The sequence below is a fragment of the Amphiprion ocellaris genome, chromosome 4 (genome assembly GCF_022539595.1).
Source record: "Amphiprion ocellaris isolate individual 3 ecotype Okinawa chromosome 4, ASM2253959v1, whole genome shotgun sequence".
NCBI classification, from domain to species: Eukaryota; Metazoa; Chordata; class Actinopteri; family Pomacentridae; genus Amphiprion; species Amphiprion ocellaris.
Genome location: NC_072769.1, coordinates 23540077 through 23563687, shown reverse-complemented (window position 1 = coordinate 23563687; position 23611 = coordinate 23540077). Strand labels below are relative to the sequence as shown.

The following is a 23611-nucleotide window of genomic DNA, read 5'->3' as shown; positions in this document are numbered from 1 at the left end:
ATACATTTTACAGTGATGACCTCCTACAGTCTAAAAAAATATTTCAAGAGAGCTCTTCCTCCTGTTTAACTAAATATATGGAGACAAGACAAAAAAATGAATTCACTGATATAGATGAACCTTTTCAGATGCAAACTTTGGCTGATTGCATCACCTTAATACCGTGTGTCATTTAAACCTTAAATTCAGCATTAGTTGATTTAAAACCAAATTCAAGTTGAAGCAACTTAGTGAAATTGGCTTCACACTTTTCGTTACTGTTAGCTTTAAGATTTCAAGTCCCCCTCCTTATCTACTACACACTGGAGCAGCTCTTTTTTCTGAATTTGAAATGGTTGTGTTCATAATTACAGTAATTAACTACACAAATGGTTAAAATTTCTTTTAAAAATTGTGGAAATATTAGCTGGAATAACTTAGTTTTTTATGAGAAATCAAACTAATATGGTTTATTCCACCAGTCATTAGATGACAATCAAAAATACGTGCGATGGAGGAAGACCTAATCCCTCTGACACAGCGTAGTTTGATGGTCAACATCATTTCATAAGAAGTTTATGCAACCTGTCAGATAATACTTCTTTTTCTTTGTTGAGTCCAAATATTGTCTTTAATAGCCGGCAGTAAAACCACAATCACAGAGTTGATTGAAGGAGTAGGTTATCCATAAAGCCAATGAGGGAGTCAGACTATTTTTATAGTGGTAGGCAAGCTGACACTGGTTCTCATAGTGGGGCGGTACACAAATTGATATCTCATCAATGACTATTTGTTCTTTAATACAAGGCAAATTACTGGAAAAATAGTCAATATTTTCTGAGACAGATTAACATCCTTTTCATGACCACATGACTTGTCTTCCAACACGGTTGTTTAAGAAATGAGAAGCTCCTCACTGCATCAGCTATGGTTAAGTAAGTTGTTGCAACTGAAACGTCTTCACCTGTTTGCTTAGTTAAATCCAGGTGGTGACTTTTTTTGGAGGGGCAGTGTATTTAAACAGTCACCCACTAGCTAAATAAACTACAAAACAGGGACTGTGAATGTAGATCTGTGATTTGTATTTCTTCTGTATGGTGTTGAGCACATTCTTCATCTTACATGTGTCAGATGATGCAGTACAACATTTAGCCAGAGTGTTATACTTCAGGGCTCCATAATGAATAATCAGTTAAGTTTGATCCATTAAAAGTCACAGTATGGGAGCATGTCAGTGGCTGAACAGCTGAAAGGCAGAAGACACATGACTGCACTGTCCATGACTTATGGTTTGATCCCAGCAAGGGACTTTTGTGGCTCAGCCTGTTTCTTACCAATGTCTTTAATATGGATTGTCTAATAAAGACAAAAATGCCTTGAAAGATCAATATAAATTACCGCGTATGCACACATTTATAATTATTACTCTGCCAAGGAACGTGGTAGAGTTATGTGATAACTGGTGTACGTTTGTCCTTCCGTCTGTTAGTCTGTCTTTTTGTCTGTGCGCAACATTACTCAAAAACACACTAATGGATTTGGATGAAATTTTCAGTGAAGGTCAAAATGACACAAGGACCAAATGATTAGATTTTGGCAGTAATGTGGCTTATAGTCTGGATCCATGGATGTGTTAAAGATTTCTGTATCGTTGTAAGATAGCGGCACGACGTCACTGTAACTATGACAACACTACTGAACACTACATCAGATGCCTGCTGACGATTACATGATTGCGATCCTACTACAAATCCACCGCTGCAGACTTATCCGCTGGAAACCACACAACAACTGAGCAGCCAGAGTACTGCGCAAGGGTTAGTGCTTTTCTTGTTTTTTTTAATTTGCTGTACAACAGAGGGTTTATTGGCTTATTTCTGTGCTCAAAACATGGCAGAATCAGGGACAAGCTGCTAATTTGCAAGTTCTGATATGAACTAGGGATTACATTTGCCGTATGATGACCCTTCATGAGTGACTGTAAATTAAAAGATCGCTACCTTGATGAAGACAGAGATCACACCGGTGTCCATTTCCTCTCTGTCGAAGGCAGTCACCACAGACAGAACTCCACTGCTGGAGTCAATGTCAAAGTTGGTTTGATATGCCTCTGGAGACACTAAACAAATGTAAATCATGATAAACAATTAGAGTTTTCACATACTGTGCATGAAAAGAGGTGAACTCTGCGGTACGTTGTCATTTACCAGCACTGATGCTATATGTTGAAGCCACGTTGATCCCAGTGTCTCCATCCTGGGCCTTTATTGCCTCTGGTTGAATGCTATCGAAAGGCCCAGCCTGAAAGAAATTATATAATACACTGGACTTCTTTTAAAATTCTACAGTTCCTATTCAAAAGGTTCTGTAAAAAATGAGCTCAAAGTGAAAGAATACAATACAGTATCTATGGAAAAGTAGGGTCAATATGCAATTGCAGGACTTTTTGTAACATAGTTGACATTTTTGCTGTTTTCAGGCCTAAAATCAACATGGCCGCCAATAACCAAACACCACAGGGCATTTTTACAGAAAGACTCTTCTAAATATTATATATACAATTGAGTGAAATTGAAAGTTATTTATAAAGATACTGTAGTAAACCTGTTGACATGCCATAAATCCACACTTAACTCATACGCTACTTTATATATTAAATAACTCAGAAAGCCTTGGAGTCTTGCCAGTCTTTCTTCAGGAGGAAATGAGGAGCAGGTCATGTGATCTGGAATTAACACACTTCTTTGAGAGGTGTTTTTGTAATGAGGAACTTAGTTGAAATTGATTTCTCGAACACAGAAAATTTTGTATTTTTCATGTAAAATTTGATATATTGTCAAAAAAAGAAATATATGTCATGATTATCTCAACTTAATAAAAAGAACACAATCAAAACTATTTTTGAATAAGCTCATTTTATTATTGTTGAGCTAATTAGAAGGTGGTTGTTATTAAATTCAGATGGTTATTTTGTTGAAAATTTAGTGATATCCAGTCATTTTGCATTATTAAGTGATTGTTTCCATAATAAATAATTATGGAATTTGTAAAGACATGATCATAATGAACATAAAAAAACATTTTTTTTTAACTTTTCATAAAAACGTATGCAAGATATATCCCATAAACTTCAAAAGTCCCTCAATTATATATTGACCCAGTAAACATGCCAAACTTTATTATTATTATCATCATCATTATTTGTGCCTTAACAATCCTTTAATGTCAAAAAAATACTACAATGACAGAGATGAGGCATTACTTGTGAGAAAAATGCTGCAGTATTCAGTTGATGACACTCACCTGATTTTCTTGAATAAAGGCTTGATACAGATTTTGACTGAAATAGGGATTCAAGTTATCAAAATCCTTGACGTTAATCACCACAGAGGCTGTGTCATTCAGCCCCCAGTTGTCCTACATGAAAACACAATGTAGACAAATGCAGCTGCTAAATCCCACTTTCTACTGTTATTTGGCTCTGAATAGTCCTGTATAAATACATGTCATGTGCTCACTTACCCGGGCTGTCACGGTGAAGCTATACTGTTGGGCTACATTGTAGTTCAGTCGTCTCTTCAAAATAAAATCCCCTGAGTTGGTCAAAAGAAAGTCGTCTGAAGCTGGGCTCTATGAAAGAACGTTGTTTCATACAGAACATTGTTAGTCATCTCTCAAAGCAGCAACAATCACTCTTTATTTCACTGTATGTTTTCAGATCCATTTTCTTGAGAGTTTGGTTTAATTATTACCTTTAACGTAACATTTTTTTTAGATGCACAAAAGCATAATAATACTAGCTGTGTAGTTTAATCTGAATAACCATGAAGTTTTTTTTAGTGTTTTTGTTTTTATGCATTACTATTCTACCTGTTTATCGATTGATTGGCCCACAAAAATATAATAAACTGAACCAATAGTTGTTTAAATTCCATTTTTGAAATTTCTTGTCAGTATTTTTAACTGAATTTATGTATTTACTGAAGCAGAATGCAGCTTTTTATCTGCAGTCAAATTTTTCAATTGAACCTTAAATAAACAACTTCTGCTTCATAAATTACAGGTTTACATACACAGTGTAAAGTGTCCCAGGAATGTTGTTTTATGCTGTTTTGAACTTAACTGTTTTTTTGTACTTCCAGTCCTCATGGTGTAAATCAGGGGTGGGCAAACTTTTTGGCTCAGGGGCCACATTGGCCACGTTAACATGAAGTTTTTTAATTCAGAATTATTAATTCGGAATTAACGCATTCGGAATTAAAGTTTTGTGCTTCGCGTTTACATGGAAATATTAATTCCGAATTAAGGCTTACATGGACCGCACGTTTATCCCCTTCCTTAATTCCGCTTTAATGCTTGGGCGTTGGAAAGGATTCTGATTGGACAGGGAGTGGACGTGATGTATCCCTGTTTACCGGAAGAAAACAAAGTCCATTTGCAACGGCATTTCTTTTCCCCAACAACATGGAGGAACAACTAATAAGCACGCTTTTCGCTTTGCTTTTTATTGTCGTTTTGAAACAGTAACTCGACAATGGCGTACTACTTCTGTTGCGTCACTTGAGAAGGAGAAGAGAGACAGAATACCGGAGAAGGGAGGCAGACGACCAAGCTGTGTACGTCGCTACGTGAGGAGCCAAGCATGCGCAGAATGACCAGAATTAACTAAAGCGGAATTAACTGTATACATGAATAGAATGTACACAGGAATTAGTTTATTCAGAATTAACATCGGAATAAACCAGGCAGTTTATTCGGAATTAAGTTTATTCGGATTTAACTTTTTAATTCTGAGATTTTAAATCGGAATTAACTCTAATTCCGAATTAAAGAGGAATTAAAGGTCTCATGTAAACATGGCAATTGAGTTTTGAAATTCGACAGATGGGCCAGGCCAGCATCAGATGGATGGAGATTGTGCAAACTAATATGAATTACATGTTAAAGACATTACTGACAAAGTAAAGAATACTCACATTCAGTTTTCGTGGGAACAGTGTTGCTGGTTACCCTTTTTTGCCAGTGCATCAAAGTCTGGTGTCAATTTGGTTGTGGCAATTCTCAGGATAGATCTGAGGTTTTACGGGGATCTGTGGTGTGCTTTGTTGATGTTCATCACTAAACGGCTGCTCACACACGTAGGTAGATCCAAACAACACCAGCATCCTCTGTGCCATCTTCCAAATGTTTGGAAACTTGGCTTCACTTAGTGATGCGTAAAAGTCATTCAGTTTATGGGAGCTGAACCTCTCCTTTAAGACTGAGTCACTTTGAAGATCGATCACTTCCAACTGCAAGTCCTGAGGTGCTGTTTCTGAGTCTTGTGACAAGGTGACATGACACCAGCTGAAGTGACTTGTCATTTTTTTCATAATCAGAGAACCAACGGCAGAATTCTCCGTGTAGGTTGTCTAGTGATTCCTTATATTTCTTCACATCGAGTGGCCTCTGTCAGCGTCGCCAGTGTAGGGAAATGAGCGAAGGATTTTTTTGACATTTGTCTTGAGAATAAAGTCAGTTTGGTTTTGAAGGCTGTCACATTTGTGTACACTTCGCGCCCAAATTGATCTTTCCCTTGCAGCTTCACGTTCAGTTCATTCATGTGCGTTAGTATATCCACAACAAAAGCAAAATCACAGAGCCAGTTTCTGTCGCGCAACTCAGGAAAATCATCAGTTTTCCTGATTAACTCCAAAAATGAGCTTATCTCGCCTTTGAGCTCCCACACTCGCTGATATACTTTCCCCAAACTTAACCAGTGGACACGAGAGCGGTAAAGCAAGTCCTGGTGATCAGCATCAGTTTCTTCAAGAAACTAAATGAACTAACGATGCTGAAGCCCTCTCGATCGTATAAAGTTAACGAGTTTTACGACTGGCTTCATGACACGATCAAGATGCAAAACAGACTTACAGAGCGCTTCTTGATGGATTATGCAGGGCAGGAAAATCACATCCACCTCAGGGTTTACCTCCTTCACTTTATCCTGGATTCTTTTTAGCAGCCCGACGTTTTTTCCTGTCAAGTTTGGCAATCCATTCGTAGTGACACTGGCGAGTTTACACCAAGGCAGCTTCAGCCTCTCGATGACCCCAGACATCCTGTCCTACAAGTCCTCTGCTCGTGTTTCCCCCTTCATGGATTCCATGGTCAAAAATTCCTCCGTTGTCTCAAAATTGTCCCTCGAATAAAAATTAAAAGCTGAGCAGTGTCTTTTATGTCATTACTTTCGTCCAGTGTTAATGAATATAACTTGAAGGACTCCGCTTTTTCGTTCAGTGAGCTAGCTAAGTCTTCGTCGATTAGCTCAACGGCGAGTAGCTGTCCTGCGTGATAAACAATTTTTTTCAAATTTGTTTCTGCTCTCTGGACACAGAGACCTGCTGTCTCTACCATGCATTCTTTCAAAAGCTCCCCTTCGGAGAAAGGCTAGCTAGCCTTTGCTATTTTGAATGCTAGCAAATAACTTGCCTTCGTGCTTGACTCTTGAATCGTAGTTCGTCGAAAAAAGTATTTTGCCGAGTCTGTAAACTGGCTGCCAACCTCTGAGCCGTAGCTGTCCGTTCTTGTGCTGACTGGTTGCTAGCATAGTTAGCATGCTTCGTGGAAAAGTGTCGGCTAATATTGTATTCTTTAAAAACCGCAACGGTGTCATTGCAAATAAGACATACAGCCTTTGAAGGGACTTTAGCGAAAAAAATATTTAGTAGTCCACTCCTTCTGAAACACTCGACACACTATAGACGTTTCTTTGATCCGTTCCTTCTTACAGCAGGGCTCAATGCAGTTGTAAAGTGGAAGAAGAAGAGAGAATAAACCAAGAAAAGTCACTTGTGTCTGGTGTGCGCCATCTAGTGGGGTCAACAGAAACGCCGGGTTCTGCAGGAGAAGGCCAAATGAATGTGGTCTTTACTGTAATTTCGTCAGTTCTAATATTGACCAAATTATTTCGCGGGCCGGATTGAAAAGCCCAAAGGGCCGTATGTGTTTGCCCATGCCTGGTGTAAATCTTTATCCTCCATATGTGCTTCTTCAAACATAATTGGTTGATTGATTGCTTTGTGTCTCCAGTGGTGCATCTTGCTGATATCTGGATCATTTAGTGTCTCTTGTAGTAATTTTTTGTTCGTCACATTTGTCTGTTGTTTTTTTTTTTGTTATATATATATATTTTTTTTAACCCATTATGGACATTTTAGTCAAGGACACGATTTGTGACCAAACTAATAAAACACCTTTCACATTCACATTAAACAATTTTGCATCAATTACAAACTGCAATGTCCTTGAAAACAAACTTTACCGTGGTGAAATGTAAATTTTTGCATATCTTTGTGGTTGTTTTTGTCCCATTTTGGTTGATTAGTGTCTCATTTGGATTGTTTTGCTTCTCTTTGTGGTAGTTTGCATTCAATTTTTGCCTTTGTCACGTTTTGGTCTTTTTTTATTCCCCTTAAAGCCATTCTATGACTCTTTTAAGTAATTTTGTTACATTTTGACTATTTTGGGTAAAAAAAAAATCAGTTTTGCATCGCTTTCTTGCCATTTTACATCCTTTCATATAGGTCTCATTTGTGTCTCATTTTTGTTATTCTTCTTCTCTTTGGAATATCTATCTATCTATCTATCTTTTATATATATATATATATATATATATATATATATATATATATATATATATATATATATATATATATATATATATATATATATATATATATATATATATATATATATATATATATATATATATATATATAAAAAATGCTTCTGGGAAAAGACTGGGGACCTCCTAACACCTTGGACCCTTGGGCCTGTGCATGGCAGGCACATGCAGTAATCCATCCATGTTTGGAATTGGACACTACAATAAAGCACAGTATAAACTACCTAAACACCTACATTAAAAACACTTGTTCATCTTATTATACTGTGTGTAAAATGCAGTGGTGAATGGACAGAGTTTGACATCTTCTAAAAAGGCTCTTATAGCCATTAATGTGGGAACTGACAGAATTTTAAAATAATATTAACAACCACGTCCACTCTTAGAATCAGTATAAATGGAAACATTCACACTCCCAACATGGTACATTATCTTACAAAGGTATAGAAGACTCTGTTGTTTGCCGAGGTGCTGTCTCCATCCACAGCTCTCACTGGAAGAACAGTAGTGTCCACTTCTGTTATCTGAAAGAAGAAAAGACTGAATGATGTACGCCTAGAGAAACAAAAAAAATGCAAACATAAATGTTATGTACTTTATACAAATTAAACATTTAGCTTGAAGATAATATCTGTTACAATTAGTAAAATATCTTCTGTAACTACTGCATCCTGCTTTAGTTGTTTTGGAAGCATTTCAGGTAAAAATGTCCATAGCTATCATTCAGGTCAGCCAGACAGATGGAAGAGAACACTGAGCAGAACAACTACTGTCTTTAATTTACACTAGCACTGATCAGCTAAGCCAATTAAAGACAAAATAGTAGAAGAATCACACTAACAGTTTCATAACGTATTTGTCTGGCAGTAAGAGGTAAAATCCTACCGGATCCTTCCAGTTTAGCTTCTGCAAACTAGCTCAGAGCTTTATCGTCATTTCATAATGCAACATGTTAATGGTCTTCTTTTCTGACTTGGAGAAGAAGCTTAATATTTTATTTCTAGTGTCCTGTACAGAAAAGAGTTCACTTTAGCCAACTGACTAAAAAAGGTTTTTGAGCTGAAATATTGTGTAACATGATGCCGAGATGACAAAAGAAAGATGACAACTGGCTGCTGGACACAGAAATAGTGGATACACTTGTTGGGAGTTGTCTATGACTCTCCAGCTGCCCATTTTCATCGCTAATATAGCCGCACTTAGCTGTTTCATGACATCTATTCTGCTGTAACAATGCTGTCTCTTGAAACAACAAATATTTATTCCTCCATGTTAAAAAGAATAAGAAGATTAATTTCCATTTAAAATGTACAACTTGAGTGCAAAAATATAAAGAACATAACAGTCTGTTTATCTGCTCTAACTCTGTACTCTAAGAATAAAACAAATGGCTCTAGAAATAGCAGAACGTGTGTCATTGTTACTCTGAAAAGAAACGCAGCAGAGTTATGTGACGATCAGCACGTCTGTCTGTCTGTCTGTCTGTCTGTCTGTCTGACTGTGAGCAACATTACTCAAAAACGGACCAACAGATTAGGATGAAATTTTCAGGGAAGGTCAGAAATGACACAAGGACCAAGTGATTAGATCTTGGCAGTGATGCGGCTTATAGTCTGGATCCATGGATTTGTTAAAGATTTCTGTGTCGTGAAATAGCAGCACAGCGTCACTGTAACTATGACAACAAGTGCAGTGGTGGTGGCGCAACGGTTAAGTCTCTGGATTACTGATCAGAAGGTCAGAGGTTCAAACCCCGATGTTGGGCCCTTGAGCAAGGCCCTTAACCCTTCCTGCTCCAGGGGCGCTGTACCGTGGCTGACCCTGCGCTCTGACTCCCCCAAATGGGGAGATATGCGAAAATCAGAATTTCCCCTTGTGGGATTAATAAGGGATAACTAACACCCCCCCCCCCCCCCCCCCCCTAAAAAACAAAAAACAAAAAACAAAACACTACGTGAGCTGCCTATTGACGATCACATGATTGCGAGCCTACTACAAATCCACCGCTGCGGACTTATGATGCAAGGAACAAATGATTAAATTGTGGGGGTGTTTCCAAGTCCTATCGATTCCCGCCACCCACTACAGATTTAGATCACGCGGTTCATTATCCGTACAAAACGCATACATGCATAACACACACCTGTGCTCATGTTTGTGGGTACTTCTATGGACACATTCTATGTTGCCATGATTTCTGATCATCAATAACTAACAAACAAATGCTGCATTTCTACAAAAATATGCTGCATTTCTGACAAGAATGAAAAGCCTTGGTGGAGGTCTGCGCTCTCTGAGTGCTTTCCTTGTTTTTTTTCTGCTGCTCTCCCACTGGCTTCGGCTTTCTTTATTGTGTTGTGATGTTAGCATTGAAGGAGGTTTGATTTTTGTCACTCTGTGGCTCAGAGCGTAACGGTTCCTGTCCATCTGATGTCAGGGACTCACCTCAGAGATAGTTGTGGTGTAGACGCCCTTGGTAAATACTGGGCTGTTGTCATTGAGATCGTTGACTTTCAGCGTCCGAATGTTGTTGTACTGAAATATTTAGTTTTGCTATGTTACTGCATACATTCTTAAACTTTCTGCTGAAACTTTGTAATTCCACTTACCTTGGTAATATCATCACACATGACAGAATAGTACAAGGTGCTGGCACTCTGTAAGACATGAACACAGCAGAGTTTAGGGGTTCTGTAGTGCATTTGCAATTTGATGCTTTCTGTTCCATATGCTTGTACTGAATTGGCTAAAATGGCTTTCATTTAGTCTGAACTTTTGCATGGAATATGTTGCAGAAAGACGGGAAACTAACTGAGTTAATCTCATTCAGTGCTTTTAAATCCAAGCTGCGAGTTCTGGAGGCCGACTCCACAATATGTGCTTGTTTTTCATAATTAGCTTGTAAATTAAATATTTTTTTTTTAACTTGTGTTTTAACTGTTTTATCTGTGTAATTTTCTAACTGTATTTTGTGTTTGCTGCTGCCTATCTTTGCCAGGACTCCCTTGAAAAAGAGGTTCTTAATCTCAGTGGGATTTTTCCTGGTTAAATTAAAGGTTAATAAAATCATAAATGAAAACATGGCCAACCCTTAGCTCCACACCCTGCTTTCAATGTATACATGTTTATGTAAGTAGCATTTGAACACTTGAACATAATGAACATATCTACTTCTGTTGAGGTTGGAAAAGTTTTTTAGTTTAAAAGAGCTGCTGTTATGCAAATTAGTGTTGACTCTTTTAATATTTAAACAAGATCATTTTCCTAAACAACTAAGTATAATCATAAAAACCATATTCATGCTTCAGTTTAAACAAGAAGCCATTGTACTGTAAGAGGAGATTCTTTTCCAGAATTTCCACTTTTACCACTTGACTGACAGTGATCTAGTCAGCAAAATGTATTTGCTGTTGCAGGTTAGCAGTATATAATCTGTAACTTTTAGGAAGCAAGGTTGCTCAAACTCACTGTTGTTAGTGTGTCTGCATCCAGCGGTTTCTTAGTCCGAACTGTTGCGCTGGTGTCCCCAGGTGTGAAGATCAGTTCCAGATACTGAGTGTGGTTGGCAAAGTAGCTGTCCACTAGCTTCACTTTGGTTCCTGCCACAATCCCTGTCAGCAGCTCCACCTCCCCTGCAGCATCAGGGCAGAATTATGATACAGACAATATAAACATAGCTACACACAGTACTCATGCAAGTGTTTCATTTCAGTTCATTCACACTAAACGCAGGAAAGAAACAAACACTGGTCCATGTTGTCATCACTTACCTGCACTACCTCAGAAGTCACTGATAAGGTTTTCATGAACCTTAAATTCAAAATTATTCCAACTGTTCATACAGGGATGTCACATTATTTGTTAAACATATAATTAAGTGTACCAACTGCTGGCTGATGGGTGAAGTGACTTTCAGTCAATCTGATTTTGTAATCTGCAAATATAAAGGAATGTTACCTGAATATCACCTTACCTGAATACCCTTCTTCCACTTCACCCACATGTATAGGATCAGTCGGCGCAGCACAGTTTATGGTTGAAGTACCTTCAGTAACAGAATCAATAAGGGTTACCACAGAAGAGACAGAATACTGTAGAATATTTACACTTCTGTTCAAAAGTTTGGAGTCACCTAGAAAGGTCCTTGTTTTGAAAGAAAATAAAAATTCAATGAAGATAACATGAAATGAATCATAAATCCAGTCCAGATTGTTAATGTGGTAAATGACTATTCTAGTTGGAAACAGCTGATTTTTAACGGAATATCTATGTAGGGGTAAAGAGAAACATTTCCAGCAACCATCACTCCTGTGTTCTAATGCTACATTGTGTTAGTTAATGGTGTTGAAAGGCTAATTGATGATTAGAAAACCCTTGTGCAATTATGTCAGCACATGAATAAAAGTGTGTGTTTTCATGGAAAACATGAAATTGTCTGAGTGAACCCAAACCTTTTAAATGGCAGTGTACGTTCAACCATGTGAAAAAGTGAGTATCTGAAAACCGTTGGCTGTTCTGACATATTTGAACAAGAAACCATTTGATTCTCTTTTAAACAGTATGAAGGTATATTGTCAAACAAATGGCATCAAATTATACAAAGTGTGGTAGAAGTATAAAGTAAAAGTACCTACAAAGCTATGGAAAAATAGTTTAAGTATGTAAGTAAATATACTTAAATGACTTCCCTCTATACCCTTCTTGTCTTATGTCATTTGCACATTCTGTTGATTTTTTCTACATTATATTTTATATAAATTTTGTTTCATTTTACTTGATTTTATTTTATTTAACCTTCACTTTACACCCTGATATTCTGTGTTGTCTTATTGTTGCGCCTTTATTAAATGTCCATGCTGCTGTAACTACTTCATTTCCCTTCAGGGGTAAATAAAGTTCTCTAAGTCTATTGCAGGCAGATACAGGTCTGACACAACATCTCCTGTATCAGTATTCTTAAAATGCACAGATGTGGCAACATAACAGAAGATATTGTTTGTATATTTTAGTTTTTACCATGAAAGGTGAAACTATCTTAAATCAAATTCTGCTGCTGCTGTGTATCAGCGTATTTACCATCACACTGTACTGAAAGCTCACTTTATTATTGTCCATAAAATTGTCTTATCTGCACTGAACTTTGATACGCTGAAACTCAAATCTTTAGGGCTGGAAATCAAGGCCTGATCAACAAGATATGACACCACTGTAGTTTAGCCTTAGCAACCACAAAACACACAGAATGGGCAAGGCCACCATCTTTACTTGGTAACAGCAGGATTTAAAGGCAATTTAATCCTATGTTCAGTCAGGGCCAAGAAAAAGTGTCACCAGTAGATCACAAATACTGAATGTGGTCCTTTTTGGGCAGACTGAAATAACAGATTCTGAAACAATAAACATCTCAGCACTGATGCAAAAGCAGTGTAATTACAGTAATATCTGTAAAACTCCGGGGCCTTAGCACAGACTGGAAACCATCGAATCCTAATTCTTCCCACTGTGTAAGATTTCAAAAATAATTTGTGTCACATTTGCCATTTTCTAAGCTCACAGAAATCCATCCATTCGATCTGCACTCACCTATTGGACTTCCACTGATGACCCGCACACTAAAGCACAGACTGAGGATCAGACAAGTCCCAATCAAACCACCAGTGCCCATATCGGCTCAGTTGTGTTTTCCCCAAAACTGGAAACCAACACTGAGCCGATCACCTGAATCACAGGTGTTAAAAAGTGTCTGCAGTTACCCCACCCTCCTTCCCGGCAATCATTCTTTATTGCAGGTTGTAAAGTGTTTCGCTGATGGTGGACTGTACCAAAGACCAGGAAGAAAGACATGTCTGAGTTTCAATTCTCCTCAAAAAGTGTGGAAGAACAATCTGGACCCAGTTTAGTGGCTAATAAAACCTAGGACTCTGTTGTTGCACATTTGGATTTTAGATTTCACAAGTAAATCTTGATCTTGTTCACACTTTCATGTGATTTTTATTGTGTTTTCCATGAAGTGTCATAAAAATGTTCTACTGTTTCTTTTTTTCCTGTTAAAGGACGAAACAAAACTTTGAGAGGATCATTTGGTGAATAATGATCAGCTAATTAATAAAGATGAAACGGATACTAAACAGCATTAAAAAACCCCACAACAAATTAACAGAAAACTTTTCAGTTCATTTTTGTGCCTTTGAAGCATTTTTATGCCTTACATACTGTATCGTTCAAAAGTTTGGGGTCACTTTGAATCAGAAATCCAGTCTAGACATTGTTAATGTGGTAAATGACTATTCTATCTGGAAACGGCTGATCTTTAATGGAATATCTCCATAGGGGTACAGAGGAACATTTCCAGCAACCATCACTCCTGTGTTCTAATGCTACATTGTGTTAGCTGATGGTGTTGAAAGGCTAATTGATGATTAGAAAACCCTTGTGCAATTATGTTAACACATGAATAAAAGTGTGAGTTTTCAAAACATGAAATTGCCTGGGTGACCCCAAACTTTTGAATAGTAGTGTATGAAGCACACGCACAAAATGGTTGAAAGAATCTACAGAGACAAAAGCTGTAATCAGAATTTTAGTAATTCTGTGTTTCCTCCTTTGGTTCATCATTACCACAGCAGTCTGACAATAACCAGCCACATAACAAACCTTGTTTTTTCATGAAGCAGCACTGTGGCCTGTGAGTTGGTTCCACTATGCACTTTAGGCTATGTATCATGTTTGGAATGTTAAACATAACCAAAAAAAGATAAATTTGAAGTTAAACTTGTAATATAGGCCTGTGCATCATCACTGAATTAACAGTACATATCTGTAGATCACCTCAGATGACACCTTGAATGATTAACTGTTTAACTGTTTCTAGAGCATCAGTTGAGCAGAGTCACTGGCAAACACAAATGAATGTCATTCTGAAATAAATGGTTAAATCTGAAGTATCGGGTCTGAAGTCTATTAAAATGGTGGCTGTTTTTTTTTCTTCTTTTGATCAAATTTCAAAGTGAGCTTTTGAATGCCTCTTTTGAAAATGTAATTTTCCCCACTTTTTCCACGTTTTCAACATTGTTTCACATTCTTGGGCAAAATCGGCCAAAATGCTTTAGTTGGATTAAATGCAATCCCAGTAGCAAATAGACACTAGCAGATACATTTTGTAGCTACTAGAACAGAAAAAATAACCAGAATTATAAGTTTTGCATATCATCATGGGAGCCATCTCCCCCATATTCAGCTTGGTGTCCAGCTTGCTTGTATTGTTTGGCTTCTTATCATTGTTAGCTTATATCTCTATCCTTCTCACCCTGTAAATGTGTTCTCTGCACTGTTGAGAGGAACCTGACAGTTTATTCTTGAATTTAAACACAGTGGAAGCTCAATGTTTCTTCAGTTTAAGTCTTAAATTTACTCCTCGCTCCGTCTTTCTCTGTCAAGTAAAGATGATAAAGCATCATTTCATCACTTCATACTTTTTAAAAAGCATGTCCAAATAAGGGTATGGTCCCACAGTGAGGAGTTTAGTCATGGTTTCCTTGTCCTCTATAAAAACACTTCCCTCAGACTGTGTTCACTAGAACAGCAACAAGCAGAGGACAGCATCTTACATCCTTCCCCACAAAAGGTACATGCAATAAATTTGCAAATTTTCAGTTCAACATAGACGGTGTGTGCAACTAATAACTGTTTACCATTATTTATGTTTCATCAGTTGCTTTCTTGATGAACTGGTAAGTTCATAAAATGTTGAAAAAATGTGTAAATCCCATATTTCTGTATGTTTTTGTATGAAAGCAACAAATCCTCAGATTTCAGAAGCTGACAGATATATGTTTGCATTTTGGTATGAAAGTGAACTTCAATTATTCAATTAAATTAACACAAAATCAAACCTATGTTGTCCAGACTTCTTCATTGTATTTATCTGTCATGACAAATCCATTTATTTCAGCTATGAAGTTGAAATGCGCATCGGTGATTTGTGTTCTATCAGCTATTTAACATAATTTATAAACGATCTCTGACCATTTCTAGAATAACGAACATTAGTGCCTACCCATGTTGTATCTATAGGGTGTTAAAAGCAGCAGATCCAGCTGGCAACAGGCATGAAGGTGAGCTATCATCTCAGGAGACTCCAACTATATAAAATGTTCAATGGGTTAAACGGCTTCAACAGCTGAAGCATATTCATCTGAGAATGAGCTTTTTTTTCTTTTGAATTTATATTGAAGTTTGTCATGCACTTGGTTAATTAATATTACATAGTTTGTTATGTGCTTGTTTAAACCACTCTGTTGTTAACTGTGATGTGTGCAGATGGCTGGCCTGGGCTGGATGGCTGTGGTGCTGGCCTTCTTCCTGTCTCCTCCAAACAGTTTGGCTGCTGTGGACCAGACGTGGCTCACCAGTATTGTAGAAGGCATCAAAAATGAGTGAGTCTTTAAAAACCGCTGCTTTGTGTTTGTCTTTTTTGTCTCATCTCTCTCATGTCTGTGACTCTAGTCTATTTGGACTCAGTCATCTATTTTCTGTGACTCCAAGGCAGATCTCTTCATGTGACTCAGAAAAATGTGTGTAAAATTGTGATTCAAGAAAGAAGCCCTTAATCTCTGAAAAACATAAAATGCATACTGATTTATATACAAGAATATGTATATTAAAATACATTTGTATTGGCTGATTGTTTTTTTCTGCAAGACTAAATAGTGTGACCATCCAGATGAATTTTCTCACTGACAAGGTTTTCTTTTCTCATATCCATATAAATTTACTTCCACATGCAACTTTAGCAAGGGCTAGTTCTTCAGTGGTATATCAAGTGCAGGATTCAGTTTTCACTCCTGTTGTTAGTCTTCTTTTCTGACCATGTAGGCTGTCTCTCTAACTGCAGTATCACTGGGGCATTAAAATTGTGAAAATTTATGTTTCGCTTTGGCAGGTATGCACTTGGTGACGCCTTCAGTCTGGCTGTGAACATCCCACAGAATCAAGACCCAAACACTCTCAAGCAAGTCCTTCAAGCCGACCCAGCGGACAAAGTGAAAGAAACTGTTGCAAACAGTCAAGTGTACCAAGGCACCAGGGTGGTTGCAGCCACGCAGGCAGATGCAGTGTCACGTGTTCTTGAGAACCTACAGCCGCTTATACAAAGCAGTCAGGATAATGTCCTCATAATCTACTCTGAAGGATCCCCAGATGCAAATGGTATTGCTACCAAGATTAATGATGTCACTCAGAAATGGAGCAGTTATGTCTTTGCCTTTTCTAAAGTAGTTGATGTTCCTGATGCTGACACATCTCAGCTGGCTCAATCCTTTAAACAACTTGACATTTCCAAACTCGGGCTTGACAACATATTCCGTTGTTATAAACCTGGAGATGATGCTTTTCAGTGCACCAGCTGCTCCTCAGGTGGAGATGTTACACCCTCATGTGTGACAAATACATCTCCATCAACTCAAGAGCAAGATGCAGGTGCAGAAACAAGTACATCTGCACCAGGCACTGGAGTAGACACCGCAGTAGCCACTGGTGAAGGCAATGCTGAAGGCACTGGTACAGGTGTTGGCGTAGGCACTGGTGAAGGCACTGGTCCAGTCGCTGGTGTAGGCACTGGTGAAGGCACTGGTACAGGTGCTGGTGTAGGCACTGGTGAAGGCACTGGTACAGGTGCTGGTGTAGGCACTGGTGAAGGCACTGGTACAGGTGCTGGTGTAGGCACTGGTGAAGGCACTGGTACAGGTGCTGGTGTAGGCACTGGTGAAGGCACTGGTGTAGGTGCTGGTGCTGGCATAGGCACTGCTATAAGCGCTGGCAGACAAAGACGAAAGGGGAAAGCTGGCCGACTTAGGAAGTGCAGAGGCCGTCGTAGACGAGGATGCAAGCGTAGACGAGGTAGTAGATGGAGAAAAGGTGGTAAGGTTAGAAAATGGCCCAAGCGAAAGAGAGGGCGCAAGGGAAGAAAACGCGGTAAGCTTCGTAGAGGTCGTAAAGGTAGAAAAAGGGGCAAACGTAGAAGAGGTGGCAAACGTAAAAGAGGAGGCAAACGTAGAAGAGGTGGCAGGCGTAGAAAAGGAGGCAAACGTAGAAGAGGTGGGAAGCGTAGAAGAGGTGGCTGGCGTAGAGGCAGACGTAGGCAGTAGAAAACAGCAACAACTGTAAGTACCTCTAAGTCGGAGTAACAGCCCAAATAAATCTCTGCTTCATAAAAGTGCATTTATTTCTTTTTTCTCTTCTCTGTTTCTCCGTCTTTTTAATGATAGTTGTCCATTTTACTTTTTAACCAATCAAAACCATCCATCCATCAGACAGACAACCAAGCACATTCACATTCACACCTACGACCAATTTAGAATCACTAATTAGCCTGGGCATGTCTTTGGACTGTGGGAAGAAGCTGGAGAAGCCGGTGAGACCCCATGCTGCACAAGGAGAACGTGCAAACTCCACCAAAAAGATTTTAGGGATTGTCTAGCTGTGAGGTGACAGTGCTATCCACTGCAGCACCGTGCCGCCCACCACCAGCGATATTTTTCTGACTGTCAACAAATCCCATGAAAATATCAGTACCAACAATGACTGAAGCCAGCAAGTTGGTGCTGTGTGTGAATCGAAAGCCTGATATATTTCGTTCCTCTCAGCCATAGAGTTCCGTTGTGGTTGAAAAGCTATTAGCAGACAGTGCGCTACAGTATGTTTCTCATGAGCACACACTGCAGTTTATTTTAAATTAGTCTTACTAACTAAAACACCAAATGAAAACTAGCACACCAGAGCAAAACCACAATGCTCACTACTTTTTTTTTAATGAAACAATATATGTTTGTAAAGGTTTTTGTTATATTTACAGTAATTTTCTTGATTTAGAATCTACATGGCATACTTAAAGCAAAGGAAAAATGGTTCAATGTAAATCCACATCAATATTTACAGTACTTCTGTCATATTATTCTGTATGCAACATGTTATGCAACATATTATGAAATCATCTGATGTTCTATTCTTTCTTATTAAAGCTTGGCTCAGCATCCATTCTGCTTTGTCTGTATGCCAATCATTTGGGAACTCCTACATTACATTACTATTATTTCTTGACCATACAGTTAATTTAGCCTTAGATTTCATTATTTAGACATGGTTTAAATAAAAACTAAAAGGCTACCTGCATAGACTAGCATCTTTTGCCATATGTTCCCACCAAGAGACTATTCCTGAGATGGTTCAGCATTTGTGCTTTCTTCTCTCAGTTTTAATCAATATACACAGATGACAGCAGAGCTAATACGCGAGGTGCTTACCAGACATCTGGAGCAACTTTGGGTCCAGTGCTTTGACCAAGTGACCAAGGACACACTGACATGCAGAGCGGCCAGGGATTGAATTCAGTATCGTTCAGTTTCACAAGTCAGCTCAGAGTTGTTGCCATGGTTACCTGTAGTTAAAAACAGTTTAATTAACGATGGTTGAACTGTTTGACGTAGCTTTGATAACAGCTTTATGCAAAGACAAAATAACATCAGACAAATTACTTTCAGATTATTTGTGCAATAAATATCAAAATGAATAATATTTCCATTATAGCCTGACAGAGTATAAAGAATCATATGCACACTTTAAATGTTACTACTGAAGATCATTGTACAATCATGAAAAACAGGAATATCAGTATTAATAAATAGGGGGAAAATACAGTAAAAAATTTAAAGTACACATACACTACCAGTCAAAACTTTGGACGCACCTTCTCATTCAATGGTTTAATTTAATTGTTTTAAGCATTGTAGATTAATACTGAAGACATCAAAACTGTAAAAGAATACATATGAAATTATGCTGTAAACAAAAAAGTGTTGATCTTCAGTATTAATCTACAATGTAGAAAATAATACAAATGAATAAAAAGCATTGAATGAGAAGGTGTGTCCCAACTTTTGACTGGTCGTGCATTGGAAACTTAACTCCAGGTTGGGGAGTGAACAGGGCATGAATTGAGAAGACCAATGTAATTAAGAGATAATTACCTCAGTAGTGCCACAATGACTATTCTCAATTAGCCTACCACTAGCAAGCTAATCCAGATCTTGTGAATAGAAATTTGAACTTCAAAATTAGTCAAGTTGCAGCAGACAGGAGAAGACTGCTGTCCCAACAAGACATAGACAGGGCAGAAAAAATGTCCGTTCTCCAAATTTAACCAGCTGGCACTTGTCTTATTTGAATTTATACAATCAGTGCTGAGACCGGCACAACAGTTATTCAGGACTATTCTGAAATAGGTACCTCTTTAATGCAAAAATGTTCTATGAAGAGCTTCTGTGGCAGCAGATCTTGCAGTTGGAACACAGACAATGATAACAGGTGCCCTAAAATGGTCTGCAAGCTCTTGGAGTGGAAAAAAGTAATTAAGGCAGAGGACACCTGGACAGGTCACCAGTCTATCACAGGGCTGCACATAGAGACAAACAATCACACTCACATTCACACCTACGGGCACTTTAGAATCACCAGTTAACCTCAGCATGGACTGGGCTGCACAGTAGCTGAGTGGTTAGCACTGTGGCCTAACAGCTAGTAGATCTCTGGTTCACGTAACGGCCTGGGATCTCTCCATATGGAGTTTGCTCCATGTGTATGCGTTGGTTTTCTCTAGCTTCTCCAGCTTCCTCCCACAGTCCAAAAACATGCTGAGGTTAACTGGTGATTCTAAATCGTCTGTAGGTGTGAATGTGAGTGTGATTGTCTCTACATGTAGCCCTGTGATAGACTGTCAGTCAGCTGGGATAGACTCCAGCCTCCCATGATCCTAATAAGGATTAAACGGTGTCTAGATAATGAATGGTTAAATGGTGTTTTTGGACTGTGGGAGGAAGCCAAAGTGTGTGGGTACCTGGTGAGAACCCACACAGGCACAGGGAGAACATACAAACTCCACACAGAAAACTCCCAGGACCTTCTAGCTGTGAGGCGACGGTGCCAACCACTGTATCATCGTACCACCCAGATCAACAGGGTGTTGTCTGAAATATATCTTAGATGCTTTGAAAAATTTTTGTAGGTTTAAACTTATGGAACAACATAACACTGACCAGTAGAAAATGTTTTCTCCATTGTCCTATGTTCTTGTGTTTATTCTGTGCAGCATCTAGAATAAATACTTGCCAAGTCTCTCCATATTGTGCAACCAATGTGTTTCATCAAAGACCTGCAAGTGTTTCCTGTGTTTTTCTAAGCTTTTAAAGATAGAGCCAGTTTATACACTTACAAACTTCTGCTGTGAAGATGACTGCTGCTTCTGCTGCCACTGTGATGACATCTTTGTGGTCATACTGCAACTCAGGACGAAGCGTTAAAACTTCTTTCAGCTCAAGAATGAGACACAAACAAACTATTTACATTCTACAATAAGAAAATTAAAAAGAGTTTATGTTAAAAGGTTTTTTTTCTCTCTCATTGCACTGATCACTGATCTTGTCTGAAATAATCAGCTCTTGAGATGACCGTCATGCCCTCCACCACTGCTTAGCTGTCAGTCCTCGCTCCTTTTCCCCTTCATGATTGAGATGTGTGGGTGCATGTAGGTGAGAAGATGCCATTGGATAATCAGCTGGAGGGCAGAGTGGGCTCATCTGTTTGTTGCTCTGTGTGTCATAAAAGAAGGGCTTGGTTCATCATTTGATTCTGAACCGTTACACTATTCACTGTTAGTCAACTCAGACCAGCTTCAGCTCAGTTGCTCTGCTCTTTTTAACCGTCACTCTCTTGCCTAGTTCTCTGTGATGCTTCCCGTTAGATTCCTGCCTCAAACTGACAGCATTCCTCACCCACCTGGATCCTGGTTCATTGTCCCTCACTCTCTGTTCACACCACAACCTGAAGACACACATTCCCTGATTCCTCCAGTCACCTCCTCTGTCCTCATTCCCCTGACCACTCTCCTATGCCTCACTGCTAGCTGAGTAGTTAGTTTCAATACCTGCCTCAGAGTCGTTGGTAGCTCTCGTTGTTGTCTCTTGACATTGTATCTCTGCATAGACTGCCTTGTATGCCATTGTTATCTGCACCCCTAGTGCGTGTTCAGCCTTGTGATTCGGTTTCTGTGTATCGCACTGTGTGTGCAGTTCCCAAAGACTTTCCTCGCCCTGTGTTGCTTGGATCTGGTTACTTTCCTGCCTTGTTAAACATTTAGACACCTATGATGAGGTCTGTACTGTGTTAAGTAGTTCACACATCTAGCTTTGTGTCCCTTCTGGGCTTCTGTAGTTCCTCAGTGTAGGAGTAGTTCTGATTGTGCAGTCCCTGCCATTCCTGTAGTCTTCACTACAGTCCCACTCCCTAGTATTCCTGTGTTTGATTTCTTGTTGTTAATTTATTGAATAAATTGTTACATTTTTACTCTGTGTGCTGTGTCCTGTCTGTCTGCATTTGGGTCTGTATCCTTCGTATTTGACAATAACATTCAGAATGATTGGCTGATTACTTTTAGATGTGCAATATCAGAAACTCTGGGTATTTTATCTGTTGTTGTCTTACATGTGAATCCACATTTAAAATACAGTTTCTCATTGCTGTGTAGCAAATACATTTCTGGCTTTTAAAGAAAAGTAGAGCAGATGCCTGTTAGTATGCTACATGGACGGTCCAGGGGTTTGCCATGTTAAGAGGTCTACTGCCAACATGAATGTTTTCACAAAATGTCATGATGAACCAACAAGTATCTTTCTAATGAATGAAGGAAACTTCATTCAAACTGTATGGAGTTTGTTTGCTTGATACACGATTTCAGCTCATCAACAGTTAAAAGCTTCCTTCTCTTGGATTTTTTGTTTGTGATGCATGAAATGTTTTGAGTGGGTGACAGGTCTGGACCACTGGCACTCAAATATAGCAGCCAGGCTCTTACTACACGACCATGCTATTGTAATATTAGAAACTGAATATCTCACCTCCAGTGTTTGCTGAGGAATGAATCAGTCCATGTTGGACACATCTTCCCAAAACAATTTTCTCACACAGATTAATTTTTCCAGGATACAGTAGCCACTTACAGTTTGGGCTGTAGCCCCATGACTGCTCTTGAGGGGTGTCGAGCAGAGTGGTTAGAAATAGCACCGGATTTCTGGAGAAATTAGAACTTCCCACCATGTTTGGGCTCCATTGATGGAAAGCATGTACAGATCAAACACAGCAGGCTTGCTTGTGTCCCAGTTGCTGCAATTCTGGGTTCTGTGCTGTATAATTGCTGTGATGGTAACACTACATTTCCAAATGGTTTGTAAATTTCCTGTCTTTGTGGGCCCAGTCCACCTGCATGTCTTGTAAATGATATCATCCTGCCGATGAGAAATCTGACCTATTTGTAATTTGCTGATGTTGTGTCACCACTCTTTCTCACAGTTTCCTCATCTTGTTGGGATTCTTCATGGTCATAGCTCATTTTTAGTTTTCCAAAGGTGGGTGCGTTTCCTCCCTTATGCATATCAGCTATGTTACCATGTTGCTGCAGTCTATAGGGGGATTTTACAGATGGAGGCTGGCCCAAATAGAACACATTTAACAGCAATTACCCATCAGTTTATCATTGTTGTTAAGATATTTTTATGTTCACTATAGTTTCCAAGACAGTTACATTATAAAACCCTATACACAGGTATAGATAGGTATGTAACAACAACTGACTGCCTATAGCCTCAAGTACTGAGTGAGGAAGTCATTTCCTTGTGGCAGTAGAATCCTTTTATGGATCTTTGGAGAACAATATGCATCACATGAATATAAATGAAAATCTGACTACTCCTTGATGCTTTGGACAGAACACTCTAGTGTGAATGGCCTCCACCTTGTACAAGCTGCAAATTAAAACAGGAGTTTTCGTCTGGTATAAGTCAGTATAGTTTGTGTCCCACATCTGAGAATGACATGAATCTTTAGGAAACCAGATGAGTCATTCTAACAGTTCCCCTTCTA

General features: G+C 38.7%; 2 protein-coding genes across 3 annotated transcripts in view; one reads left to right on the top strand and one right to left on the bottom strand.

Annotated features, from left to right (window-relative positions):
* Positions 1-13382, bottom strand: part of LOC111564142 (cadherin-23) — a 40653-nt gene extending 27271 nt beyond the window's left edge. The window contains exons 1-10 of the mRNA XM_055010151.1: positions 13229-13382; positions 11619-11690; positions 11114-11277; positions 10255-10302; positions 10091-10180; positions 8083-8169; positions 3502-3609; positions 3283-3396; positions 2187-2280; positions 1980-2098 (exon numbers count right to left, since the gene is read on the bottom strand). Coding sequence (XP_054866126.1) covers positions 1980-2098; positions 2187-2280; positions 3283-3396; positions 3502-3609; positions 8083-8169; positions 10091-10180; positions 10255-10302; positions 11114-11277; positions 11619-11690; positions 13229-13310 — 978 coding nt within the window. The 5' untranslated portion in view covers positions 13311-13382. The remainder of the gene's footprint in view (positions 1-1979; positions 2099-2186; positions 2281-3282; positions 3397-3501; positions 3610-8082; positions 8170-10090; positions 10181-10254; positions 10303-11113; positions 11278-11618; positions 11691-13228) is intronic.
* Positions 13383-15224: 1842 nt separating this feature from the next.
* Positions 15225-18679, top strand: LOC118469834 (uncharacterized). 2 transcript variants are annotated; one of them, XM_055009524.1, is made up of 5 exons: positions 15243-15269; positions 15357-15375; positions 15719-15759; positions 15965-16080; positions 16587-18679. In XM_055009524.1, the coding sequence occupies exons 3-5, from the start codon at positions 15754-15756 to the stop codon at positions 17788-17790; spliced, it is 1326 nt and encodes a 441-aa protein (XP_054865499.1). In that variant the 5' UTR covers positions 15243-15269; positions 15357-15375; positions 15719-15753; the 3' UTR covers positions 17791-18679. The 2 variants fall into 2 exon arrangements, with proteins under 2 accessions (XP_054865498.1, XP_054865499.1); XM_055009523.1 differs by lacking the exon at positions 15357-15375 and having other exon boundaries at positions 15225-15269.
* The last annotated feature ends 4932 nt before the right edge of the window (positions 18680-23611 follow it).

What these genes read in the sequence shown, in the direction of transcription:
- LOC118469834 (XM_055009523.1), top strand. An exon ending in GTAGAAGGCATCAAAAATGA is followed by an intron (nt 16,081 to 16,586) that starts GTGAGTCTTTAA and finishes TCGCTTTGGCAG; the next exon opens with GTATGCACTTGGTGACGCCT.